This window comes from Amphibalanus amphitrite, unplaced genomic scaffold (assembly GCF_019059575.1).
Source record: "Amphibalanus amphitrite isolate SeventyFive unplaced genomic scaffold, NRLGWU_Aamphi_draft 001691F_arrow, whole genome shotgun sequence".
NCBI lineage: Eukaryota > Metazoa > Arthropoda > Thecostraca > Balanomorpha > Balanidae > Amphibalanus > Amphibalanus amphitrite.
The window spans coordinates 84,133-102,552 of record NW_024883184.1 but is presented as its reverse complement, the minus strand read 5'-3'; the positions used below and the strand labels follow the sequence as shown (position 1 = coordinate 102,552).

Below are 18,420 nucleotides of genomic sequence, written 5' to 3'. Positions count from 1 at the left end.
AATCACTAATAAAATAGATGTAAATGTATAAATTTCATTTGAGAAGACTACAGGCTTACTTTTGCATCTCTGGATAAACAAACTAGCTAATCTTCCATAAATCTAGCTTCTTTCACCTGCTACAAACAAAGCGCTCTTGTTACAATTCTCTGGGACTTCCCCTGAAGAAAAACCTGTTCTTTCTCCATCCACAGCTGACGAAGGCTTTCAGTGAAGTGACGTCAGCTAATATTTGATAAACTTTTTCCACCATAAATATTTAAATTAACCCATTTCTGGGAACTTGAATAAAAGCCATAGGCGGTAAAAAATGATTATTTGCAGTTTTGAGCTTCACAACATATTTTCTAACAAAAATGTATGTATGACGTACGTTTTTGCTCGCTGGACGAGTATTGAGTAGAACATATTACATGGATTGCAAGACGTGTGCATAAGTATGCATGATGAAAACATTTGTTTCCTCAGGTAATCTTTAGTTTTTGTTTGGCCGGGGCGGGGCTTCGGTCGTAACAACTTCGCGTTCGGAGCCAGTGTGCATATTAGTTGTTTTAGCCTTTGTACATAGGCGATAGGAGATTAATTGATTGAGGATAAATCCTCCAGTCATTTCAATTTGCATCTGTCCCATTCTTCCTGAGGTCAACTTGTCTGCTATTTCAATTTGTATAACAAGAAGGTAAGAAGCTGGGCAGCCTCTCAGGTCTGAGGCTATAGGTTAAATGTGCGATTGAGAATGGAGTGTTGTTCAGTACACTTTTGTTAGCGCTCTACTGCTGGATTTCCCATTTAAAAGCTACCAGCTGCCAATTTGAATCCTCAGCAGCAGCATCTCATTACCAAACTGCCAGACTGTAAAAATATACCCCGCGTTTGATGTCTCTCGGATGACGGAGATTCTACGTTGTCCGGCCAATCTTGTCCAAGGTCAGCGGGGGCTCGGCTGCGGTTATGGAACGTGATTGGCTGGACAGCATAGAATCTTTGTTGTCCGAGACTGAGACATGGAACGCAGGGATAGACACTACATGGGACGTCCTAGAGACTCTGTCCCTCCTGTATGTCAAAATTCTGCACAACCAATTTTTTTACTTAATTTTAAGCACTACATGCTCTAAAATTTGAATCTTATTTTATTTGTGTGAAATTTTAACATTTGTAACCATTTAAGCTCATGGCCCATGCACATCTCTAATATCTATCTATCTCTGCTATTAACATTCAAAGTTTGATGACAAATAGCAACGAGAATGGATGGAAAGCAAGTGAAGCAAGAATGCTTTTCCATTACAACACTTGATAGTTTTAACTTTCCATATTGATGATTGATATGAGCTCCAGTTGACCTTAACTTATAAACTTTTCAGGTAACCATGGAGAAAGCAATGGGTGATATGAACATTGGTAAGTAGATACATGAAATCAGCTCACAAGAATTGGATTTGTCAGTCATTGGTTGGAACTATGAGCCTTAAAGGAAACAGTTCACTTTCCTGAAATTAGTATTTTGCTATGGATTTACGATTTTTTATGCTCAAAATGATCAGAAAATAAAATAAAACCTTTTTGTAAAAACAATTATTTTCTATATTTTAATATAGGATGAACTATATTCTATGTAAAATAATGTTTGACGCGGAAGCTTATTACGCGTTGACCAATCATATTGCGTAGTTCAAACCTACGCATGCTGCATTAGCTGTAAGCAGCATGCTGATTGGCTGACGATGACGTGGCTGCATTCCTTGCAAGGCAAGTGCAAGGCACACATTCCTCTGCAAGGCACTCTTTTCGGAACGAGAAATGGAATATCTTCGTCTAGGTTGATCGTTGAGCCGTAAAAGCTCCTGATTTGTGCTAGTCTCAGCTCAAGCTACGAAACTGCTATTCCAGTTCAAAATCCCATGTTAAAAGTGAACTATTTCCTTGGAGGGGGAATGAGCTAGCTGAATGAGCTAGCAGATTGATTCTCCTACTTTGCATTTTCCTCTATTCTCTCCTTATTTTGATTGCATTTTGTCACCTTGCTCTGAGTTGTTGGTGAAATAAAGTCTGGAACTATTGTAGAAAAGTTTGCAACCAAAAGAGCTTAAATGTCAGTCCCAAGTCTCATTCATTAGAACATTGAGCATGTAGTGAGAGTACACGTCCTGGTGACAAATACAAGAGTCTGAGGTTCAAGGTGCAATGAACGCCTGATGCTTATGAGCTCCCTGACTGGCATGGTTGGGCATGGTTGAGGTTTGTGGCAGGTTGAAGCCAGCCAAATCAGTGAGGGTGACTAACCATACATGGCTATGTGCATAGTTAAACTTCGGACACTAAATTCTGCTGTAAAGTAGGAATTACTTGACCGGAGGGTAGAGGGCAGGGCCAACGCAACAAGTTTTGTTTAGCGGGGCTTTGTCTGTGAATTCCTCCATTTACAAGGTTTGTACTAAATTTATAAAATATCAGCATAGAATTGCTCTTAATTGGTCACCAGTAAGTGCATGGAGCTCCTGTCCATTTATTATTCAAGAGCAAGAAAGCAAACAGAGAAAGAGAGAGAGAGAGAGAGAGAGAGAGAGAGAGAGAGAGAGAGAGAGAGAGAGAGAGAGAGAGAGAGAGAGAGAGAGAGAGAGAGAGAGAGAGAGAGAGAGAGAGAGAGAGAGAGAGAGCGGAGAGCGGAGAGCGGAGAGCGGAGAGCGGAGAGCGGAGAGCGGAGAGCGGAGAGCGGAGAGCGGAGAGCGGAGAGCGGAGAGCGGAGAGCGGAGAGCGGAGAGCGGAGAGCGGAGAGCGGAGAGCGGAGAGCGGAGAGCGGAGAGCGGAGAGCGGAGAGCGGAGAGCGGAGAGCGGAGAGCGGAGAGCGGAGAGCGGAGAGCGGAGAGCGGAGAGCGGAGAGAGAGAGAGAGAGAGAGAGAGAGAGAGAGAGAGAGAGAGAGAGAGAGAGAGAGAGAGAGAGAGAGGAATTCCTAAGAGGAGGGAGTGATATTTCAAGTCAAGCACTGGCACTGCTAGAAAAGAAACCATAGTTTGTTTCATTGAACTTTGATATTTCACTATTCTGCTACTCTGATGTGTTGTGTCTATTTCCACAGCAGAGATCTACACCTCGGAGAAGAATGGGTCAGATGAGACTGGCAAGGGCACGGCGGAGGCGCCTTTCAAGACTGTGCTGCGTGCAATGCACCATGCTGGCAAGGAGCCGCTGCCCACTATCCTTGTGGATGCCAAAGAGGAGGGCAAGGTAGGATGAATGTCTGGGTGAATGTTGAAACAGCATATTGACTTGTTGGGCAAAGCTGTAGGCGTGCGGAGTCGGAGTCGGTCGGAGTCGACAGTTCTGGCCGGAGACGCCGAACTCGTACCGACTCCGACTCCGGAGTTGAAGTCGTTATTGCTAGGCCTGAAGTCATGTTTTAGCTAAGCAGTCAAACTACTCATTGGTTTTCTACCAGTCGTGTTACACGACACATTGGTTACGATATAAAAAATCAACAGCTCCTTTAGAACGAATGGGACCATAGATGGAGAATGTGTCGGCCGTGGTAGTCGTAGGAGTCAGGCCAATGTGGGCCCACAGTCCACACTGAGTATTAAGGCCTGCTGGGCCCTCTTAGACAAGACTGAGGTCAGCTCATACCAGCACTAGGCCTTCCAAGGTTTTTGTGAGCCCCTTCGACTGTCGCGTGACCTCGCATGGAAAGAGAGCTGTTTTATGTTGATTATACCTGAAATACTTAGTCGTGTTATATATATGACACCACATTACCTCACCAAATTGTCATTTGCGTAGTTCATCCAAAATAAACTGCACAAACCAATTCCACCTGTTACGACGGGTCATTTCTCGCCCCGGGCTGCCAGCAGGCCTCAGGCGGTTACACGACACATTGTTACACCTGTTACGGCTGGGCCATTTATCGCCCCGGGCTGCCTGCAGGCCTCAGGCGGCGCCTCTCCCTGTCTGTCGACGGCGCTCGAGCCGCACCTGGCCCAGTTCTCCTATATCGGCGGCCACTCGCCCAGTCGACTCGACCTGCGCGTGCTCGCCCGCCTGGCCGAGCCGCCGCCGGAGCGGACGCACGTGGCGCGCTGGTGGCGTCACGTGCGCTGTCTGTCGGAGGAGTCCTCCGGCTGGCCGGCCGGTGATGAGACGGTGCTCCCCCGTCTGGGTCTGGACCGACTCCTGGGACAGGTGGGCCCGTCCCGGTCCCGCGCACTGGCACACATGTCCATTTGGTTGCTGTGGTGCCGCATTGCTAACCTCGCTGCACCGATGATGGTAGAAGCATATAGCTTATGGCCTGGGCGACGGTATGCTTTTGACAGCTGCACCTTGCATGAGCTCCGCAATTATATGGATGCTAGTGGAATTCATTCGCTGACCATTATTGTGTATCACAGCGAGAGCGGAGCGGCCCCCGGTGCCCCCTCCTAAATGATTCTTGATTTATAACATGACGCTTTTGGACGCTGCAAAATGTCTCAAAGTCGTCAATCGTCATCAATGCATTATCGTAGTTGCATGATCGAATGCGTGTTGTGGCATTATCTCTTTCGAGCATTAAATGAGCTGGAGTAGACTATGGAGCGTTTAGTTCGTAAACCTGTCACATTCGTTCCGTTTGTTTACATCTGTTTTGTTTCAACTGCTCATGACAGCCAAAAGTGTCTTAACGAGAAGACCTGCGCTTTTTAGTTGATTTGTTTAGCTTAGTACTGGTTTTGTCATACGTCTAGCAGCATCCCCAGACCATGCTCATCAAGCTTATCGGACCGAGCGGGTTGTTATCCGTCATCTGTTTCGTAATGAAGATTATCATTTCGAGTAGAGATTCACTGGCGCTAAATACGTTTGGCTTCGGTATTGTTGAGCTGGCAACGAGCTAGTAATTGCAGCTGAAAATATGCATAGAGGATGTGATGCTCAAGAGAGGCCCACACACTGCAGTCTGTGGCACGGTGGCGGAGAGCTGAGACCTCCGCACCACTCCCTGGGGTAAATCCATGTGTCGCGGCTCGTTTCGCACAATGGAGCTTCCGATTTGACTTATAGATTCTGAACCGGATAGGCAGCCGTTTACACAGACCCAGGCACGGTTCGGCTGGTATTACTACCTGCCATAATCATTTCACACTTCATGCACCGGGCTGGACAATGGCTGGGTCGATTTCTTGTGCAACAGCACTGCGAATTTTGCCCTGGCTCAATCTTCCAGGGGTTCGAATGTCCGTCATGATTTGCACACCTGCTGGGCGAGCATGATTTCAAACACATCCCGTTTTCCTCTGGCATAGTGAGGTATATAACCAATCAATCACAAAATAATCAATGATCTGGTTGTAGTTCGGCTGTGATTTGATTTATTTCCTAGAGTTTGCGGTTTCGCCATAATTGCTTTTGCTCACCGACCGCAGAAACTATTCGGTGTTTTGCGATGAATCGCAACCAACATAACAGCGCCTGGTAATTCATCTATTGTGCGGTAAACTGTAGCTTCGTGGGCCGTCGTGCATGTGCTACGTTTGAAAGTGTCAAATTTCAATTATTTTTGCATCTTCACTGAATCAACTTCAGAATTTTTGTTCACACTGCACTCATGAAATTCTAGCTTGCTGGACCGCCCACTAACACCATCACATTGTAGCTTGCTAAGACGTAACTAATTTCTCCATTAGTTGCTCTTCGTTGCTGATCGTGTACTCCTAACCTCAGAGCAATGCCGTACTTCAATATCAATTCAGAGGAGTTTTTGTTCAGACTCAAATTATTTTGGTTTGTCGTTAGATGTCTTGCTCGCTCATTTGATACTTATTCCTTTTCTGTTCGTCAGCAATTCGAACCTGTTGCCAAGTCCCAGTTGAAGAAGGTGCACAAGATATGGCAACATGAGGTGAGAAAAGCCGCGGAGCGCGCCAAAAAGGAGGCCGAGGACGCGGAGAAGCGCGCCAAAAACCTGGAGGAGGCGCGAAAGGTGACCATCGCCGAGGACCCCAGCTGGCCGCGCGCGGTGCGTGTGAAGATCAGTGAGACGGAGCGGCACCGCGACACGCGAGTCAAGGTCTACGGCTGGGTGCACCGGCTCAGGAGGCAGGGTGAGTGGAACTTATAAAAGGAGGGATAAGGTACAAGAAGGAGCAAAGAAAGGGAGATTCTTACTTAAATCAGGAAGTTGAGAATAAACCAGAACGCTCGAAGTGATGTTAATTTGATCCTTGACTGGATCGCTTCACGACATACCTTATGCTGCAGATGTGCGACCTCAGCTTCCCGCCTCCCCAACTCACCACCCACCCCTCTGTCGTGTCCCCAGGCAAGGCGATGATGTTCGTGGTGCTGCGCGACGGCACGGGCTTCCTGCAGTGTGTGCTTACCGACAAACTCTGTCAGACCTACGAGGCGCTGGTGCTCTCGACCGAGTCGTCTGTCTGCCTCTACGGCACCGTCAAGGCGCTGCCCGAGGGCAAAACGGTACGGCGGCACCCGGGGATGGGCGATTGTCGGTTATCGGCGGTCGGCTGGGGTTCAGAATATCGGTCCGCGAGGGCTGGAGCTGAATAGAGGCGATTTGTTTTCTCAGCGGTACGAAAACATTTCTAGGAATGCGATTTTTTATTCTAGGAATACGTCAATACTCAATGACTGCTTCAAGTGTGTGATAATTGGCCATTTAGCATGTAGTCGGATGCGTTGCTTCCTTTTCCGTCCTCTCCACTACACCATTCTGCTTTGTTATGTGCTTTGAACCATCTTTTTTACTAGCTGGATATTTCGATATTAAAACATCCCTATCATTAACGAGTGTTCATTTTCTCACGCACTTCTATCATCTGTGTTGTTTACCAAACACACCCATGTCGACGCCGCGCTTTGTGCCCACCAACAGGCGCCGGGCGGCCACGAGATGCAGGTCGATTACTGGGAGCTGGTGGGCCTGGCGCCTGCCGGCGGAGCCGACACCCTACTCAACGAGGAGGCCAACCCCGACGTGCAGCTCGACAACCGGCACATCATGATCCGCGGGGAGAACGTTAGTTGGGGCTGCGGGGAATAGGGAGACTGGAGAGTAAGGACGTTGGTGACTGGGGAAAAGAAGGAGTGCGGCGGAGTTGATTAATGATTTCGGGAGAAACAATCGAAGAAGGAGAGCTACCACTGATGAAATCAAAGACGGTAGCAGAGACATAAGAAACGCATCTCAAATGCGAAACATTTTTAGTGTAAAACTGCTGCTGTATGCTCATCTTTGCAGCTATGCTTATCTGTAACCGTAATATGACCTGTAGTTTTCGTCACGTGACATTCATAACTATCTCTTTTCTTTTCCATAGACCTCCAAGGTGTTAAAGATGCGTTCAGTGCTGACACAGGCCTTCCGTGAGCACTACTTCAGCCGTGGGTACTTCGAGGTGACGCCGCCCACGCTCGTCCAAACCCAGGTAATCAAAATGTCAGCCCTTTTGCTGTATTAAGTTTTCCAGATTTGATTTATCTCAACGAGGGTTACCTTGTTCAGTCGAAAGACGAAAGGTCATACATTGTTCGGTCGTACAAAACAGTGAGGTGACCTTTCACGAGATGCTCATTCGCCGTCTATAATCACGTTGTCCGTGGGTTGTGGCTGACGTGTCGCCTTTTTCGCGGTCAGGTTGAGGGTGGCTCAACGCTGTTCAAGTTCAACTATTTCGGCGAGGAAGCTTACCTGACTCAGAGCAGTCAACTGTACCTGGAGACGGCCATTCCGGCGCTGGGAGACGTCTTCTGCGTGGCACAGAGTTACCGTGCCGAGCAGAGCAGAACGCGCCGTCATCTAGCCGAGTGAGTGCATCGCGTGGGGGTTTTATTCTGGAGGTATGCGGTATATAGCCGGAAGAATGTGTTTTTAAAACGAGCATTGAACGCTGTTATAGCTGCAAAGTAAATTAAGTACGATTGTTTCATTCAGGCATGCGCCATTCACCTTTGGTTTTGCGAACTATACTTCGTTGTGTGATATGCTCAAGATCGAACTGAGCTCTTCAATCTCTGATTGATCACCAACTCCGCCAATTTTCCGATCATCAGGTACACCCACATCGAGGGCGAGTGTCCGTTCATCACGTTTGACGACCTGCTGGACCGGCTGGAGGACCTCATCTGTGACGTGGTGGACCGCGTGCTCAAGTCGCCCTTCGCCGACATCGTCTACGAACTGAACCCGGTCAGTATCCTGCCTCATTTTACCTGTGGGGGAGGTACCTTGGGAGTGTCTTATTACGAGCGAGCGAGCGCAGCGAGCGAAGCGAAGTCTTTTCAATATAACGGAAAAATCTCAGTATGAGCGCCCCGGCCCGGCCCGGCCCGGCCTGTAACGCTTTTGAGAGGCTTATATCTCAGCAGCCGCTGGACCGAATGGCCTGCGGTCTTTTTTGCTGGGTAGCCCCATCCTTTCTACCCCGTAATTGACTATTTTTTGATACATCTCAGTGACCGCCGTGGCACGTGCCACGTGAAAAGTCAAGGGTGTTCAAGCAGTTTTGCAAAAGTAATGATTTTGAGAGGCCCATATCTCAGCAGCGGCTTGAGCGATTGTCTTGCTGTCATTGTTATAGGGTAGCTGCATCCCTTCTACCAAAGGTCGGATACTCTTCATCTATTTGAGTGACCCCCACTGCACGTGCAAAATACAACAATAAGAGGTGCCAAATTTGTTCCCATTTCAGTAACTCGGTAATTCTGGGGCGATTTCGCTGAAACTTGGCATACAGGTGCACCCATCAGGCAATGCATTCCCACGTGTTGCTGTTAGGGTGCTATTGCACGTGCGCACGTGCAGGGGGCGTTTCCAGATCTCGAGAACGGCTGGGCCGATTGCGCTCAAATTTGGTACACGGTTGGGGAACGGTTAGTAGGGTGCCGTGCAAAAGTCATTTTGGACCCCGTTTGCACGTGCGCATGTGCAGAATGCCGCTTTCAGATCTCAGGAACGGCTGGGCCGATTGCGTTCAAATTTGGTACACCGCTAGCGACCGGTTAGAAGGGTGCTTTGCACAAGCCCGTTGGAAGTCCCCTCTCACCCTTCTGCACGTGCAGGGCTCACTATCTCGCTCGCTCGTTCTTCGCCCAAAAGGCGTTTTACTGGCGTTATATATATGTCTTATTATATATTTGCCTACATGTCAGCAGCAGCTGCAGGTTACGGATTACTCATGACACCTCTTTTTTGCGCCTCCAGGACTTCAAGCCGCCGAAGCGTCCGTTCCGCCGGATGGATTACGCGGACGCCATCAAGTTCCTGAAGGAGAACAACATCACCAAGGAGGACGGCACGTTCTACGAGTTCGGCGAGGACATCCCCGAGATGCCAGAGAGGAAGATGACCGACATGATCAACGAGCCCATCATGCTCTGCCGCTTCCCCTACGAGATCAAAGCGTTCTACATGGCCAAGTGTCCCGAGGACCCGCGCCTCACTGAGTCGGTAAGGCTGCTCAAGTGTGAAGGGTGACGATACTGATATCTTGGGTGAACGGTCTCATAGATGAAACATAAAATTTGTGTTGTGATATCTCAATAGCCTTTACATTTGTATTAAAATGTGTGTCAATCTCCATTGTAGTCCTCTATTGGGCTCATAATAATTCCACTGTCGGCGCGTCCCAAAGCCCCAGCAAACCAGATGATTCCTGTGCCATTGTCAGTTTAGCTATTGTCTTTTTTACCCGCCTGTTGTTGACTGGCTGACCCGTCGCCCCTGTCCTGTCTCAGGTGGACGTCTTGATGCCGAACGTCGGTGAGATTGTCGGCGGGTCGATGCGCATGAACGACCTGGCCCAGCTGGAGGAGGCGTTCAAAAAGCAGGGCATCCCCTCGGAGCCCTACTACTGGTACAAAGACCAGGTGAGACGACAGTTAGACGGCGCAGTCTATATTTGTATTTCAACGAGCCATGGGTTTGGTACAATTGCCTATATCGGCAGCACTTAATCGGTCGGCATTGATCGTTGTCGTTTTTTTCCGGTCGTAGCCACTGGGTGCAAAACAGGAATGATCTATTCATATCTTCTATCTGTCATTGTAAAGCATATATCTTGCTTGAACCGGTTCTGATATGCTCGGTAGCATTGCCTTTTGATATTTGTGAGATGAACGTTTCTGCAATCCTGCACTTCGATGCATAATATTTTTGTCACGTCGTATGGCTTTTCTACCCACCAAAACCTAAGGTGTGGGCAGTGTCAGTTGAGCGTGACTACCTTGTAAATCGTTCCAGCCTTTACCCTTTTCATCCGCGGACCTTCTAAAATGGCTCACCGTAGCTGCCCCTTGCCAGTACGCACCCTCGCCTCACATTCGGCTGGTCCGGAATTATCTAACACCCGCTCCCCCGTCGGTTACAGCGTGTCTACGGCACCACACCGCACGGCGGGTACGGCCTGGGCCTGGAGCGTCTGCTCTGCTGGCTGCTGAACCGCTACCACATCCGAGAGGTGTGTCTGTACCCGCGCTTCACGGGCCGGTGCAAACCCTGATCGGACCGCCCCGTACCGTCCGGCGCTCGGCCGCCCCACAGACCAAATCAGCTTTATTTATACCGCCCCACGGCCATGTTTTGCGGTGATCCATCCCATCGGGAGCTGGTAGGCAATACATTTCGAATGAAATGATCAAGTTTTTGAATGGTGGTAAGGGATTAAGGGTGGTTATCCTTTGACTCTCCGAGCTTCCTCTCACGTGGTGCTTTCTAAAGGGTGAAGTCATAAGCTACCCTGCCTCTCGGTCCTGGTAACCTATACCCCGATAAGTTCCTTGTTTCTCCGCCTGCTCTGTGTCAGCTCAGTAGTAGGGCCGGTCGCCGGTGGACGAGTCGGCCTCCTCCGCGCTCGACACGCTCCCCAGGCTGCCGTGGTCGCTGCTGGCGGGCCGCGCCTCTCCTCCCCGACTGAGACTGAGACTGAGTCCGAGACTGCGCCGGCGCCGCGTGTCGGCCGAGCGGGCGCGGTCGGACATGGCTGAGCCGGGCCGCGGCTCGTGCCACTCCTGCGAGTCGGCCACACCCGACAGGGTGATATCCGAGGGCGACACGGAGCGCTGCTCGGGCGTCTCCAGCTCGGCGTCAGACAGCGAGGCGGCTGTCGCGGCCGTGGGTCGCACGTCCATTGACGAGAGGGAAGCCGGCCGCGGCGGCGCCGTCTCCTGCTCGGTGACTGAGCCGGCGGTGGCAGCCTCCACGGACCGCGACTCTGTCAGACTGGTGACCTCAGCCTCGTCCGCCTCTGCGTAGGCGTGCCAGCCGGTGACGGCCCGGCGCACCTGGCGGAACCGCTCGTGCGCCGTGCTGGCGCCCTCGCCTCCGTCCACCACGGCGATGTTGCTGCGCGACTCCTCAGCGATCGTCTCCAGAACCTGCCGCAGTCGGTCGTCACTCTCGTCCTCTACATCAGCCGGGCCGGGCGTCAGAGAGGTGCGCATCATGAGCGTCTGTCCGGCGCGGCTGTCCACCACCACGAACCGCGCCTGGTCCGAGCCCGGCTCCAAGACCAGGTAGCCGGCCACGGGCAGCGCCTCATACCCTGCCGGCACCTGGTCCACGGGCGGCGGCAGCGCGGCCGGCGGCGGCGGCAGTGTCTTGGAGGTGGACGGGGCGGCGGCCGGCGGAGCTGCCGGCTCCGGCTGCGGCGTGGTCTCCGCGCCAGGTCGCTGACTGGGGATGTTCCTCCGCAGCGCAGCCAGAGAGTCGTACTCGAGTGGCAGAGGACGAGAGACGACCTCCTGAGATCGGCTGTCGGATGGAAAGCGGCACGCACCCGTCAGTGCAGACATACGACACATGATAGTTTCAGTTCCATCACAGCCCAACTGCAAACACATGCCCTCTAGAGGTCACCGCAGCCTACCTGGCGGTCCATCGGTTGTGTGCGCGACTGCTGGCGTTCAGAGGTTGGATCTCCAGGTTAGAGATGGTCTGAGCAGTACTCTGCAGGCCGCCCGGGCCGAGGCCCTGCTGCAGCTGGGTTGTTTTCCCCGGACGGAAACGGATCTGCTGACGATAGCTGCAATAGCACAGACAGATGTGCGTGTTCAGAGGCTGCTTCTATTTTTCGTCAGTCTGTAGCATGATCACAAACAATCAAGGGCAAGCAAATCGACGGTGGTGCTCGTCGTCTAAGAAACGGCACAATAATGCCAGAAGAAAAGATTTCCTTACAAGACAGGGCAGAGGAAAGGAATAATTTTCACACGGATCTCGGCAACGATCGGATGCCAATTGCTTCTCGCTGAGGCACAGATTACGTCACTCACCTGGGCGGCATGTCCTGGATGCTGATGTAGCCGAAGATGGGCGCGCCGAAGCTGGCCTGGGTCAGCTGTGCAGGCGCGTCTCCGGCTCCTTCGGGCGAACCGTCCGCTGCGAATGAACGGTACGGGAGGACGGCTTGTCAGTCCATCCACGCAGCTGACAATGGGGCAAGAACGGCTGTTTGCCTGGAGCTTTGTAGCTATATCAGCCGTATTTATATCCCGATGTTCTGTGGGTATCTTGATCTTTCTGCCTCTCGTCATCCCTGCGCAGAGTTGAGTTAGCTTACACAGGCGATGACCAAGCCGGTTAGGTACAGAGTCAGGTCCCATTCTCACTTGCAGTTTTATCCTATCCACACCAGACATTATCACAACCGTATCGCACGGTCCCGACCAGTCAACAGTCGCACTCACTCACCCATCTCTCTGCGACGTAGAGCCAGCGGCAGCGCAAACAGGATGCCGGCAGCGGCAACGATGACGGCTCCACAGAGGATGAACGCCAGGTCATAGGAGCCCACAGTCTCTCGCAGAATACCTGTGAAACCCAGTGTCCGATGCCGATCAGAGGAATTAGTCACGGTCCACGGATGAGTTCAGCGGCTGACAATAGAAACACGGGACGTATAGCGACATGGGTGAGTGGACGAATAACTGGCAATTGGATGGCTCAATGGACGCCGATGGCTATTATAAACATCATCATCAGCATTCATCAAGGATGGGTTAATGACGCTTCACTTTACCGTGACTCCTACGTGACTTTTGTATACGTACCGGCTACGAACGGTCCAATGATCCACGGAATGGATACCATCCCGACCAGCAGCGTCCAGGCGATCTCGGCCGTTCCTCGCGGTCCCATCAGTCGCAGTGTGGTCAGTGGCATCAGGTCGACGTAGAGGCCCTCGGCAGCGCCGTACACCAGCGCAAACGCCAGCATCAGTGGCAGGTTCACCACGGCCGGTACGAGGATCAGCGAGAGGCCCATCACTGGAAATGAGACAGTGGTCAGAAGGGAGACAGACCGGCATCAATAGTCCCGATGATAGAACTGGCCAATGCTACCCTCTGATGACCCTTGTCGCAATGCCTGCCATCTGACACGGTACTAAACGATGTTCAGGATCAGCGCTCTTGTATGTACTACTGTGACCTCTTATCACCATTGGTGCCGGTGATAGCGTCATCTCACCGAAAATAGAGAGTTGTGCCATGAGCCTCTGTGAGACCCGCGGGTGGTCGAGGACCCGACCGAAGCCGATCCTGCCCAGGGCACTGGCCACCGACATCAGAGATACGGCCGAGGAGGCCTCTCCGAAACTGAGACCTAACAGGAACGGAGGAGAAGATCAGAGACTCTGCAAGAACACAGGTCACTGGCAGGACACAGGCCGCAAAAGGAGACAGACGGGGAAAGGGCTCAGTTCGTCTCTTTGTCCTAGGAAGACGACGTGTTTCTCCCATCACTGAGCATTCTGTGTTGCCACTCACCGATGTCCAGGCCTCGCTGCACCAGATGTATGATGGGCGTCATGGAGCCGAGGTGGACCAGCATGATGCACGACACCCAGACGCAGTAGACGGGGTCTCGGAGGGTGTTCCTCACCTGACGCAGGTATACCGTCACTGCCGAGGGAGAATGGGCGGCAGGTCAGAGTCGATGGGGATCGGGCCCTCATCTACTATCTCGGACTTCTCTCTGTGGAATAGCAGGTCACGCGGGTGTTGCAGGGAACACCTCATTGGTCAGGCGGCTGATGCTTGACAGCAATCATGGCGTTTAGTACTCCCATTTGTTTGGTATACGAGTACCTATCGGTCTCCCTCACTATCCGCAGTGCGGTAATCTGATACATCCCCTCCTCGGAACTTACCCGTCATCCCGTCTGCCATGGGCTCGCTCTTCCACTCCCCTGCTCAGTGCTCACCGTCTCGGGGCCGGCCAGGGTCTGTCTGGTTGGTCGGTATGAGCCGCTCCCGGCCGCTGAAAGTCGAGGCGCCGACAAAGCCTAGACACCCGATTCCGGCCAGCACTCGCATTGTGGCCCGGTATCCGACAGATGTCAGCAGTACCTGCCGGCAGAGGGGGCAGCACAGTCGACGTACTGGGGCTATAGGGCATCGGGAGACTCTAGTTATAGCTGTGGACAGACATTAGACAATCTATCCATTTTACAGTTTGGTGAATTTGTCAATGGACGAATGTTCCGCTTGCGCAAAGTACTTGACAAATAATACATGCAAACAATTAGCAACTTTCGGTTGGCTGCACAGTCATGCACAACATAATCATTTGGCTACCAGAGATATAGCTGCCAAATTCCCTTCAGATATCTCTCTGTACCATTAAACGTTTTTGATCCTTCCAAGCCCCATACGCTTACCTGTGCGACGGGAGGCAGTATCATGCCTCCTATCATGGTGCCCGACATCACTATTCCGGTGGCAAGACCTAGGTGGCGGTCAAAGTAGGGACTGCCGGTCAGAGGAGAAAACGGAACGGCTGTTAGAGATAGCGTAAATACGAGAAAGGGTAAACAGGCACACATGTAGCGACCATGAGTCGACACAAATAGCTGGGGTGATCTGGGAGCAGGGGCTAAGACTGACCTCGTGATAAGTGATCAATGGTGTCTGTGCTTATGCCCATTTACGATTCCGTAGATGAAGAGTGCGAACCTAGTATCTAACAGTATGTGCATATGTGTTCATATCTCACGCTGATGACCAAAATGCAAGGAACGGGTGTCGTTTTTATCGTTGATAGCATTTTCGCTTGTCGCTAAGTGATGCTTGCACCTTATTCCGATCGACCGGGCGCACCGAATGCGGAAACCAGGATCGTAGACGCCTGGAAAACAGCCGGATTTGGGACACTGTTTTAAACACACTATTTATGGGCGAGCGCGTCAGTGGAATAATTCAGCCGTCCTGTTTGTCACGCACAGTACTGGTGGCGGCACACTGCGGCTCGCAGATAGACCAAGGACGGCGGCTGAAACAACAAATGGTCCGGCAGGCCACACGCCGAACCGAGCCGCAGTTTATGAATTATGGCATGTCGCACGGTCCGGCTGCCGTGTGTCGGAGGCCTATCCGACCCCCAGACGACGTTATAGCGATCTACTAGGGCATATTATCACGGATGAATTCACATGCACATTATAATCGACTACTGAAACTGCAATAAGACCTGCAAAAATAAGTATTTTGAGAGTGTAAGGACTGTGAGCTTACGGTCCATAGCCTGGAATTTCCTAGCAAACGTAATCCTTTCAGAACAGTCGGCTTCGGATGTGGTCCTAGTCTATTGGATAAAAGCACCAGAAGAGTATTTGTTCTGCAGAGTTCATGGAACTCTATGATATCACCCGTTGATCAGCGGTGTGACCGGGTCCCTCCCTCGACTGCTTTGTGACGTATTTGAGCGGCCACGGCGGCTGCAAACTGGCCGAGCCCGTGAGTCTCTCTCGACTGCAACAGTGCAACAGCGGTTGTTTTACGACACCGAGAGTGTAGCGCCGTGTCGCCGTGTGTCGCGTCATTGTCACTCCGGAGCTGCCGGCGGCCAATGACTAGGCGGCGCCGGCAGAGCTCCCAAAATTGAGCCGAGACCAGCTGAGACCGTGCCGGTCACTCCCAGCGTGCAGTAACCGTGCACGGAATTTTATTGTCGTTGAGCGCAGGTTCTGATGGAGTTTAGAGCTACCGGGAACGACAGCTCTCATTGAGTCAGGATGACCAGAAGGGAGTCATGCACTGAATCACTTTGTTCGTGATCGCTGTGTGAGTGTCAGTGCGCGTGTGGGCGCCGACAAGCGTTAGGGTAGTCTGAACCGCATGAGTCACCGGTTGAGATGTTATCATCTCCCCGAACCAGTTGTACTGGTGCGAGAAGACTGGTCTGAAGGGGGCTTACATGTGGACAAAATGACTGAGCTAATTGCTGCACGTTTCATCAGCTAGCGATTGACGTCCTATACGGGTCGTTTGTCAGGGAGTTCATTTGTCAGAGAGTTCCGAACCTCGATTGTGACGTCACCGCAAACTCTGTTCGGAAATACCAACCGGACATTCAACCGGGTGACAAAGCCCATGGAACTCCGATGCATGCACTCATGTGCGTCGGACATGCCTAGTGTCCTGTCAATGTATAGCGCAGTCTACTTCGCTCAACCATTGCACCGTTCGGAACGTCCAACTTCCAATAAACGATCGTCAGTCCCGTGAATTTCCGCTCTTCGGACTATACGGTCACCTTATAAATGCTACGTGCATTTGAAATGTTTGCTGCATATTTGCACGACATATTCATGCTACGCCGGGCCTTTACAGCGTCTATCTCTCGCTCATAAACCCCTCCCATACCTGCTGAGGGATACCTTCCTCCTCACACTAAGCCCCACTCACTTGCTGACGACCACGGACGGCGTGTAGGACAGGCTGGAGCCGAGGCCGAACAGGAAGACGTAGCTGACGGCCAGCTCGGTGACGCTGTGGGCGAAGCTGCAGCCCAGCAGGCCGGCCACGGCGATAAAGGTGCCGATCGTGGCACAGGCCCGGTGGCCGATCTTGTGGAACACCAGGCCAGAGAACGGGCCCAGAAACGACGAAAAGCCGTACGAGAGCGAGCCCAGCCATGCTGCCGACAGAAACGGGAGCCCAGTGAAGGAATATATAAGCAAACAGCTCAACAGGCTAAAAAAGGTAGACGTACGTTTTTAAAGTTTTGTCCAGAGAGTGGGTCTTTCCTAGTAAATGTGACATGACTTACATGCGGTGTCGTAAGAGAGTCCGTACTCGCGACGGAACGCAATGAAGAGGACGCTGTAGGCGTGGTGGATGCCGATCAGGAAGGTGTTGACCAGCAGGGCGCCCATGCAGACGCACCACGACCAGCACGTGTCCACCTCTGCCGACGGATGGGGAGCGTTGGCACGGTGTCCACATACATAGTCATAGAATAAAATAATTATTTGAAAAAGACTATAAATTGAGATCGTTAAAAGGTAAAACGAAGACTAGGCTGTGAAACACTTGCAAATAAGATCAATTTAAAACTATGTAAGCATTCGGTCTAAAGAAACTGTTCTTATCTTATACCGAGCCATTTAACCAGCGAGCGCTCGCTCTGTCGATGAAGTTATCAGTCACCTGCCTCCTCTTCTTCGTTGTCGTCGGGCTCGCCTCCGTCCAGGCTGCGCTGCAGGTAGGCGGCATACCGACGCACCTGATTCTCCCGAGCCCGCTGCACCGCCAGCGGCACCTCGATGGTCGACGACGAAAACGCCATGGTCGCGGCGAGCACAAATCACCAATCGAGATAAAATTGAGCTTCGTAAGACACAATAGTCTGACTCCGTTTGAACGTTAGATTACCGCAGCTCTAATTTTTTTTTTTTATCAATTTACATGTCGAAATTCGTTCGAATAAATCGTTCGACAAACTTGGAAACTATTGTATGCAAGGCATTGTATGCAATTTTCAACGCCTCCAACTCGAATTTTCACCTTGCACGTGCCGAATGTTGCAGTTGATGCACTCAAGGCGATGCACTGCAGCCACACTGCAGCTAAAATGTCGGCCGTTATGTCGTTTCAGGCCCTTGATTTCCTGCGACTTGCTATTCGCAATGTCAAATATATTATGTTATATGTTATCTTAACGTTAGGCTAATGCCTCATGCTGGTCAGGACGATGATTGTGTTAAATGAACGTTATATCGTGGTACAGAGCGATCGCTTACTTGCATTCTTTAAATTTGCAGTAAAACAAAGTATGTACGTAAAAATTAAAAGCAAAAGTATTCGTTGAAATACCTCAAAGTAAGCAAAGTCGCTCGGTGATCACATCAACAGTTGGGTGTTTGGATTCTCTACCGCACATCTACATTCTACATACCACAGAGCTCATTTCCGGCCGATGCTATCCGTATACATAACCCGGCAGGTGACCGACATTTAAAAACAGCTTGCTGACAGCATTCCGCGGCTCTCGACAGATGCAGGCGGGCGGTGCGGTGCAGCACCAACATCACCCGTCCTGCATTCCTCCATAGGCCGGTCGTGTCCACTCATCTATTAAGGCGGCGCCGCGGGCCTTCCCACGGTAATCCACCTGCTGACCTCTCCCCTGCCGGGGCCCCCTC

At 51.4% G+C, this 18,420-nt stretch overlaps 2 protein-coding genes across 10 annotated transcripts; one reads left to right on the top strand and one right to left on the bottom strand.

Moving 5' to 3' along the window:
* Positions 1 to 202: 202 nt before the first annotated feature.
* LOC122374667 (asparagine--tRNA ligase, cytoplasmic-like) lies at positions 203 to 10,636 on the top strand. 7 transcript variants are annotated; one of them, XM_043353549.1, is made up of 13 exons: positions 203 to 468; positions 1,368 to 1,404; positions 3,081 to 3,229; positions 3,926 to 4,180; positions 5,820 to 6,081; positions 6,300 to 6,457; positions 6,873 to 7,016; positions 7,318 to 7,425; positions 7,635 to 7,804; positions 8,051 to 8,186; positions 9,201 to 9,446; positions 9,734 to 9,865; positions 10,366 to 10,636. In XM_043353549.1, the coding sequence occupies exons 2-13, from the start codon at positions 1,374 to 1,376 to the stop codon at positions 10,495 to 10,497; spliced, it is 1,923 nt and encodes a 640-aa protein (XP_043209484.1). In that variant the 5' UTR covers positions 203 to 468; positions 1,368 to 1,373; the 3' UTR covers positions 10,498 to 10,636. The 7 variants fall into 7 exon arrangements, with proteins under 7 accessions (XP_043209484.1, XP_043209487.1, XP_043209486.1 ...); XM_043353548.1 differs by having other exon boundaries at positions 434 to 679; XM_043353550.1 differs by having other exon boundaries at positions 435 to 679; positions 3,084 to 3,229.
* Positions 9,878 to 17,772, bottom strand: LOC122374666. Of its 3 annotated transcripts, none has more exons than XM_043353545.1 (12): positions 17,426 to 17,772; positions 17,046 to 17,183; positions 16,682 to 16,913; positions 14,656 to 14,746; positions 14,200 to 14,344; positions 13,763 to 13,897; positions 13,464 to 13,598; positions 13,046 to 13,261; positions 12,687 to 12,806; positions 12,269 to 12,374; positions 11,863 to 12,018; positions 9,878 to 11,747 (listed from the first exon to the last, which is right to left on the bottom strand). In XM_043353545.1, exons 1-12 carry the CDS (start codon positions 17,562 to 17,564, stop codon positions 10,802 to 10,804), a joined length of 2,559 nt encoding a protein of 852 aa, XP_043209480.1. In that variant the 5' UTR covers positions 17,565 to 17,772; the 3' UTR covers positions 9,878 to 10,801. The 3 variants fall into 3 exon arrangements, with proteins under 3 accessions (XP_043209480.1, XP_043209482.1, XP_043209481.1); XM_043353547.1 differs by having other exon boundaries at positions 17,430 to 17,751; XM_043353546.1 differs by having other exon boundaries at positions 17,502 to 17,734.
* Between the last annotated feature and the right edge of the window lie 648 nt (positions 17,773 to 18,420).